General features: G+C 37.3%; 1 protein-coding gene across 1 annotated transcript; it reads left to right on the forward strand.

The window, feature by feature from the left end:
- Positions 1-2,812: 2,812 nt before the first annotated feature.
- On the forward strand, positions 2,813-7,380 carry LOC107717711 (uncharacterized). Its single transcript, XM_016524547.1, has 15 exons — positions 2,813-2,823; positions 2,952-3,067; positions 3,152-3,202; positions 3,318-3,344; positions 3,489-3,557; positions 3,921-3,938; positions 4,047-4,106; positions 4,301-4,366; positions 4,441-4,473; positions 4,737-4,802; positions 4,883-4,915; positions 5,051-5,274; positions 5,358-5,518; positions 5,777-5,880; positions 7,160-7,380. Exons 1-13 carry the CDS (start codon positions 2,813-2,815, stop codon positions 5,406-5,408), a joined length of 825 nt encoding a protein of 274 aa, XP_016380033.1. The 3' UTR covers positions 5,409-5,518; positions 5,777-5,880; positions 7,160-7,380.
- The last annotated feature ends 1,788 nt before the right edge of the window (positions 7,381-9,168 follow it).

Consider the following 9,168-nt stretch of genomic DNA (forward strand, 5'->3'; position numbering starts at 1 on the left):
TATATATATATATATATGTATGTATGTATGTATATTGACTTATGTTTATTTCTGTTTTCTCAGCCTTTATGCTTCTGGCAAATATGTCCTCAACAAAGGTAAGTTAAGTACCAAATTAAGTTATATGGTTGATACTGGTAAATTGAGAAAAACAGATAAAATCTGTAAGTGTACTGAAAAATTTAATTTATTGAATTATTGGCAGAGACACCAGTACAGTAGCTTGATGACATCCAAAGAGCGTAGGAGGCAGTACAACAAAATCTGGGCTAGAGTGTCAAGGGCACAAAAGAAGGCAGACAACAAAGAAACTATCAGTTCAATTGAGAAGGCCAGCATTGCTGAAAGTGACAGCCTTAATCACAACCAGCACATTGAGGAAGATCATCTTAACATACTTTCAGATCCAGCCCTGTTAAGTTCTGAAAGCGAACAAGATATTACAACCACACTCAGGGAAGAACTTTCCGAATGGGCATGTATGTTTCAAGTTAAACATAATGCTGTGGATGCTCTATTAAACATCCTTAAAAGACATGGGCATGAAGACCTTCCCCATACTGCAAGGACGCTCTTTGGACACACGAACCATTATGAACATACTACCAAATATGGTGTCGAGAGTGTACAGTTTAATGTGGCAGATCAGCTCTCAAAACATCTGAGCAGGTATCCTGCAGCTGTGACAGACCATCTGCAGTCACTTGATCTCTCCCTGAACATTGATGGGCTGCCAATGTTCAAAAGCTCAAACGTATCCCTCTGGCCAGTTCTCTGTTCCATAAACTTGTCTCCAGAATGTATTTTCCCCCTGTGCATATCCACTGCTGCTTCCAAACCCAAAACACCAAACTTTGCCTCTGACACTGTTCAGCAATTGGCAGAACTAATCCAGGATGGTCTTACCTGGGGAGGGAGACGCTTAAACATCCAACTACGATGTGTTACCTGCGATGCTCCAGCTAAAGCTATGGTAAAGTGTGTAAAGCAGTTTTCTGGATACTATGGGTGCGATAAATGCGACCAGAGGGGATCTTGGAATGGTCGGATGACATATCCCGAAACAAATAACCTGACCATGAGAACAGATCAATCATTCAGGGAATGCTGGCAACCTGAACACCATCAAGAAGAGGAGATCTCACCCTTCTCTGTCCTGCCGATCGACATGATCAAATCCTTCCCCATAGATTATATGCACCAGAGCTGTCTCGGGGTAATGAAAAAGCTGCTGCTCTTGTGGACAAGAGGGAGAACAGATTTCCGGATGTCATCAGGAGATGTGACCCGTGTAAGTGACAGGCTGGAGACACTAAAGAAGTCCATTCCAGATTGCTTTGCCAGGAAGCCAAGGGGCTTGCAGGAAATAGATCGCTGGAAAGCAACAGAGTTCAGACAGTTTGCTATCTACACGGGGAAGATTGTTCTAAAGGGAATTCTCCAAGACCATCTCTATGAACACTTCTTGAGCTTCAGCACGGCTCTTTGCATTTTGGTGAATCCTGACCTCACAAAGTCACACGGATCTTATGCAAACCAGCTGCTTAAGTATTTTGTAGAGAGAGCACGGGAGCTGTATGGCGAAACATTTTTGGTGTACAATGTCCATTCCTTGCTGCACCTTGCAGAAGATGCCCAAAACTTTGGCAGCCTTGACAGCTTCAGTGCTTTCAAGTTCGAGAGCTATCTTCATCAAATGAAAAAATCGGTTCGATCTGGAAAAAATGTTTTGGCACAAGTTGCAAATCGTCTTGAGGAAACATCCAAGTCCAAGATAGAAATCAAAGAAAACTTGATGTCATTCAAGTGCCCAAACAATGCCTTTGTGTTAGGCCCTGAACAATTTTGCGAGGTGGTGTCAGAACAAGCGGACGACACAGTGTTATGCAGGGTGTACACAAATATACAGCCATATCTGACGACACCATGTGATTCACGCCTCTATGGAACATACATGGCTAACATCAGACATTCTCAAATGCTTTGCTTAGAAAGAAAGTCCCTTCAGAGGAGGGCATTCATCGTGGAGGAAAACTACAGGATCAAAATTGTGGTGTCCATTCTTCATACTTTCTAGGTTGTGATAAAAAATAAAATCACCAAAAATAACAATAAAATAATAAAATGACAAGAGAATGACAATTTGGGTGAAATTACATACTTTAAGTATTCCTTTGCTCCCTGAGTCTCTACATCCTTCAGCTTCACCCCTGAGTCTCCGCCTCCTGAAGCTTTGTCCCCTGAATCTCTGCCTTCTACAGCTTCACACCTTGGCCTCTGCCTTCTGAAGATTTGCCCCATGAGTTTCTGCCTCCTACAGCTTTCTTCTGTCTTCTGGTGATTTGCTCTCCAGTGCCATTCTTTTTTGAAAACCTAGATGTTTCCAGTACAACAAGAACCAACATTGGTAAACAAATTAAGTATAAGGTTAGAGAAAGTAACCAATGATTGCCTATTAATAGGTAATTGTGTACGTTTCATTTATGTATTGCAAGCTGAACTTACAGATTTATCTAAACTTCACTTACAGGTTTATCTTCGCTATGTAATACTCAGTTTCATTGAGCAAAATGAGGTTGAGGTGGCACCATCTTCGTGGCTCGAAAGGGTCGATGGGGTAGGATTTAGTCCATATATGTTTTTATAAAACATAAATGATATACATTAATCAAAGTCAACTATATAAATAAAAAACATTAAGCAAGCATCCTTGTCTTTGTCTGAAAGGTACTGTTCTGCTATTGGCCCAATTCAAATGTTGGGACCAAAGTCATAAAATGTGCCATTCCAGACAAACATCTCTGGACAAAATATGCCGTCAGAGTATTTTCTGACACAGGTAAAGTATAATACCAAGATTATTTTTTAATCTCATCAACTACTAGCAACCATTCCTAAAATATAAATTATTTATATAAGATTTATTAAACTAAATTTGTACTATTTTTGAGAACAGACAGTTACAACCTAGCAAGGTATCGGGCCCAAAAAGCAGTTGAAACTTCCCATGTTGAGGACTCGGATGGAAATAGTTCACGAAAAATTATACCACCAAGAAGATTTAGAGGTATAAAATCTGTGCTGACACTGTAAATAAGTTAAAGTTTTCACACTGAAAGACAATTGCAGTTGTAACTTTTGTTTCTTGCAGAAGAAGAACTTCAGCCCACCAAACCTAGAAAGACACCACAGACAAAACAATGTAAGTATACATGCAAAACAAATGAATTTGGAATGATCAAGGAAAGCCAAAATGCATATATATGTCTATGTTGTCTGTATCTATATCTTCTTTAAATGCTAATTTTGTTTTACAGTTCTTGAGGACAGTGAATCATCCCAAGGTGAAATCATTATTATGTCACTGTATTCTTTATTTAATGCAAGGTTAAACAGTGGGAATAAATTATTCAGAACAGTACCATCTAGCATATTTTTCTAACTGACATAAAATACTATTTATTGCCCTGCTGCGTTTGGCCCTGAAGATGAGATTTCCAGTTTGAGAGTAAAGAAAATAAACAAACGGCCAAGATCAACAGCAATTGCATCTAAGTGTAAGTAGTAAGTTAACAAAAAGTAATCAACTGTTGATGATAATCTAAAATGGAATCGTCTTTCTATGTTGTGCAAAAATGATTCATGAAGGCCATAACATTAAAGGGATAGTTCACCCAAAAATGATCATCATCCTCACCCTCGAGTTGTTCCAACCCTGTATAAATATATTTGTTCTGCTGAACACAAAGGGTTACAGACATTCTTCAAAATATCTTCCTTTGTGTTCAGCAGAACAAATATATTTATACAGGGTTGGAACAACTCGAGGGTGAGGATGATGACAGAATTTTCATTTTTGGGTGAACTACTCTTTTAAGAAATGTCAAAAAGTCCCAGCTAATATTTTGTTTTGTTTTCAGCTGGGGAGCCTGATGAAGGTAAAGTCACTATGATTCACTTTCATTTGTTTGCTATAGTCTGAAATTGTACTGATATATATATATATATATATATATATTTTTTTATTTTTTTTATTTTTTTGTTAGATGAGGAGCAACCAGTAAAAAAAAAAGGATCTAATGTGACTTTGCCTGCGGCACCTTGGTGTGAGTAAAATCTCAATGGAATTAAGGGAATATTCAAGGTTAAAGTCAGTCTACCATATTTGTGTTATAATGTTGATTACTACAAAATAAAAATATTTTTATGGCTGTACAGCTCAAGAGTGTGACAGTTGGACTAACAATAGGTCATGAATTTTTTTATTTAATGATTATTTTTTTTTGTAATATGATTACAGTTCCATCTCTTTCAACACCACAACTGCAGCCACATCAGTCAGTTTCTGCCAACTGGCAGAGTCAAGGTACACTAATATATATATATATACAGTGGGATACAGATATTTACCTGATAAAACGTTTTTGTGACTTGTTTTAGGAAGTGTGATTGATCCACAATCTCTTCGAGATGGTAACTATTTAATTTCATCATAATTAATCAATTATTCATTAAAAACAAATGCAAAACCCTGTTTCAATGAGGTGTTTTAATGTTACATAAAATATTATTGTTTTTAAATGGTATTATGTCATGATTTAAACAACATGCAAACAATATTGTTTTTATGGCTGTACAGCTTAACACTGTACAGCTCAAGAGTGTGACAGTTGGACTAACAATAGGTCATGAATTTTTTTATTTAATGATTATTTTTTCTTGTAATGTGATTACAGTTCCATCTCTTTCAACACCACAGCTGCAGCCACATCAGTCAGTTTCTGCCAACTGGCAGAGTCAAGGTACACTAAAACACACACACACACACACACACATATAATGTATTCATTATCTGACAAAATGTTTTTGTGACTTGTTTTAGGAAGTGTGATTAATCCACAATCTATTCGAGATGGTAACAATCTATTTCATCATAATTATTCAATTATTATGTTGTCTTATGGCAGACTTATGTTGTCTTATGGCAGTGTTATTTTTTTATTGCTGTAGTTTGTAATGTCATTTATGTTTCAAAATAAATTCTGCACAGAAATCTACAAGTTATTTGAGAATTTAGAAAGAAGAGTCATGTTGAAACTGGACCAAATCCAAAACAACATTACATCAGCGGTTGAAACAATGCAGCAATCAATGAGCCAGCCAAGCACCTCTGTCTCTGACCTTACAGAGGTGCTAGAGAAACCATGTAAGACTGTAGAGGAATTAGAGGAGTTGTGTGATAAGCTGAAAGATGCTGAATTTCGAAAGAAGATGGTATGTGCCATAACACAAGCAACATTAGTGATTTTTAACCTATAATAATTTAAAACATTTTGCTCTTGTGTTGTTGTTTGTAGATTCGTTATCTAAGGTCTTCAGAGTGGATGCAGCTTGGGAGATGGAATTAGGAGGATGCTGAAAAACATTGGAGATAATTCCTTATGGGGATATTACAGTTACAAAGGGAGAAAGGGAAAACTTAAATTTCAGCAGCTCCTTATCAATGATGTCATCATACGTAAGTTTCAAAACTTGCCACTAATGACTAATAATTTGTCTGTTTCAAGATCTCAAATTATTTGGATTGTAAATAAGATTTGGTAGGTTGTAAATGTTGTTCCTCCTTTTAAATGTAAAAAGTTGTAAGTTCTTCTCAATATATATATATATATTCGTATCAGAAATAAGATTAATGTTTGATGTTTTTAGAATAGAACTTTGTCATTCTAATTTCTAGTTTTAATTTTAATAATGGTGATCTCTGTATTTGATCAAGGTGCCTGCAGCAAGTCATACCCACACCAAAAATCCCAGAGTGTGGAAGAGATGATTGCTGTCACCCTAAAACATGCCCCGGATCGTGAAAAAACAGTTAATCAGGTGAGTGTATTATGAAATTTAATTCTATAAGTTATAAACAGTCAGCCAAAAAAGCACATTTATTAATCTCAGACAGAATGTGATGGATGGACAGACAGACCGATAGAAGGACAGATACATACAACAATATGTGACCCTGGAACACAAAACTTAACGTCTTAAGTCGCTGGGGTATATTTGTAGCAATAGCCAAAAATACATTGTATGGGTCAAAATTATAGATTTTTATTTAATGCATACCTAAATGCACAACTTAAACAGGGTTTTGTCCTTTTGGTAAAAACTTTATTTTTTTTATGGTAAAGTTGACTTTTGCATGGAATTACCCATGATTTACTTTCTTGTGCTCAACACAAAATATGATATTTTGAAGAATGCTGGTAATCAAACAGTTTCTGGACCCCATTGACTTCCATAGTATTTTCCCCCATATTATGGAAGCCATTAAGATATAAGCGCGTGTGACAAAGTCGTTATGGAAATTAATCTTAATGAGCTCACGTGCAGACATCAAGAATGATGTTTGCATTTACACATAGGCTAGGCTACACAACTTTAACAGATTTTCCCACTTTAAGGTTTGAGTGTTCACGCTAATGTCACCCATTATTGTGCCATATGAAAAGCGCAAATGCGCGTGTAATCGAATGCCAAAAGTTACATACACTTCAGTGTCTTTACGCTGCACACAATAAGCATAAGAACATCAAAGATCATAAAAAAAAAAAATCAGCCAACGGTAAAAGGTATTTTTCGTAGGTTTTCATGAGGCTTAAGATGTATAAGCGTGTGTGACAAAGTCGTTATGGAAATTAAGCTTAATGAGCTCACGTGCAGACATCGAAAATGACATTTGCATTTACACATAGGCTAGGCTACACAATTTTAACAGATTTTTCCCAATTTAAGGTTTGAGTGACTGTTCACGCCAATATCCCAGCTAACAAATAAAGGTCCCCAGAACGTCCCCTAAATGGCCTTTTGCGAACGTCCTCCGAACGTCAGCGTGTAGGGTCCCCTTGACGTCCTCCGGACGTTCACGGGGACGTTCACAGGACGGTCAGCGGTCATTCGGGACGTTTAGGGGACTTTCGCTTTAAGTCTTCGAATGTCATTTTATTTTACTTGATAATGACCTTTACAAATTAAATTAATAGGTTAGAAAAGATTTGAGTGGATGCTTTTCAGTATTAACGCAGAATTTTGCTGTGGTTTCATTGCAAGAAAACATTTTAGACATATGTTTTATGACATTAATGTGTTCCTTTCGTTGTTTTAGGTTAGAATCCAACGGGAAGAGGAGCTACCATCGGAATAACGCACAGACACAGCTGCTTTGCTTGACCCACCCACGCCCTGAAAAAAACCCCCACATTTTTAATTTGCTAAAGAGTTATATGTAATTTAAAATTGAACCTGTATGTTGTTTTTGTAGCATTGATCTTTAGATGTAATTCTTCTTTATTTTTGCTTAATTATACATTCATTTTATTTTTCTTGCAAGCCCATTTATTCTCTTTACATATACTATATTCTGATGTTTTGTTATAGTTGTATATATCTTTTATTTCTTAACATCTAATAAAAAAAGGGGAAAAAACGTTTAAATTGTTTAAATAAAATATATATGTTCCAACTATTTGCACGTGTCTATTTTCTTTGATTAGCCTAAAAGTAAAATAAAATGACATTCCAGGACTTAAAGCGAAAGTCCCCTAAACGTCCCGAATGGCCGCTGACCGTCCTGTGAACGTCCCCGTGAACGTTCGGAGGACGTCTTCGCGAACGTCCGCTCGACGTCAAGGGGACCCTACACGCTGACGTCCGGGGGACGTTCGCAGAGGCCATTTGGAGGACGTCCTGGGGACCTTTTTTTGTTAGCTGGGATCCGCCTGCGCTCGTCCGCCGCCTTTTTTCTCTTCTCCGACCCCACAGCTCTCTCCGATAACTCGTGCTATTTCTCCATGTTGAGAGTTTGGTGTCGCACATATTGCACCTGACTATGCATTCTTATCCTTTTCTCCGACGAACTGAAAATAACAGGAGTGTGTCCATCTCACAAATGTAGAATCCGTCTCTGCAGTCATCTCAACCATCTAATTCCAGCAACAGAAGATAGACAAACTATTTTACCCGCGGAATTTTTTCTCTGGTGCTGTTTTGCTGTGTTGGTAAATTCACCACTTAATTTTGAGTTAAAATATGTTGTTGTAACTTGCGTTACTGAGATTGTAACGAGTAATAATATTACGCAAATTTTATTAGTAATGCGTTATATTACTGCGTTACAGCAAAAAGTAATATACTACTGTAATATTATTACTTTTGTAATGCGTTACTCCCAACACTGTCCTTCACTAACTCTGAATAGTCTAACAGATCAAGAACCAACCAAATATTATTTGAAATGTGCCTGTTTTTTAGAAAGCCTGATTGTGTTTCATCTATTGTGTCCTGTAAATAAGTTTACCAACACATAAGTTTTTGAGTGTACAAACACCCGCAGACCGTTGAGAAGCATGAGAACAAAAAATGTCATTTCCCCATTGGGATTTCCAAAAAGGCATATCCTCAGAGATGCTGTGAGTCTCTTGAAGAAAACAAAAATCTGTTTTATATTGTTTGGCAAATAAAAAAATGGCTTTCTGTTTTAAATTGTTCCTTGGTCCCCTGGCATTGAATGAAGTTATTGATAAAGACATCAAAATAACAAGATTTGAATAAAATAATAATTAAAAAAAGAAGTCACTTGAACAAGTTCCTTAGAACAGAAGCTTAAAGACAGCTACTAACTGTGGTGAGAACATAGCGCTACATCAACTATGACTGCTTTGGCCATAAACGGACGAAACATGACTTTTGGCCATCGACTCATAACATGAACATATAGTCCTGGTCAAAAAAGAAGCCAAGAATACACATATATGTGTGTACACGCATATATAAACAGGAGGAAACAAAAAAACGGATCAATCAGCCTGATGGAAAAATCTCCTTTTTCTCCACGAAGGCACGACCAGCTACAAAATAGGCAATTTTTCCTGCTTTCCGTGCCTCATCTACTAGTGGCCACAACTTCAACCTGCTTTCTCTGTCGGCCTTACAGAGATCCTCTCTGAAACGCAGACCATTTTCCCGTAGAAATGCGGAATTTTTGGCTGCCGCCCATACCGCTGCTCTGAGTGTACGCGAGGAGAACTGAAATATTATACCGCGGGCAGAATTCACTTTCTTCATACCGACGTGTCAATCACATCCGGAAGACGATCACTGTGTTCTGGCAGTATT

The sequence above is a fragment of the Sinocyclocheilus rhinocerous genome, unplaced genomic scaffold (assembly GCF_001515625.1).
Source record: "Sinocyclocheilus rhinocerous isolate Xijiao unplaced genomic scaffold, SAMN03320098_v1.1 scaffold25452, whole genome shotgun sequence".
NCBI lineage: Eukaryota > Metazoa > Chordata > Actinopteri > Cypriniformes > Cyprinidae > Sinocyclocheilus > Sinocyclocheilus rhinocerous.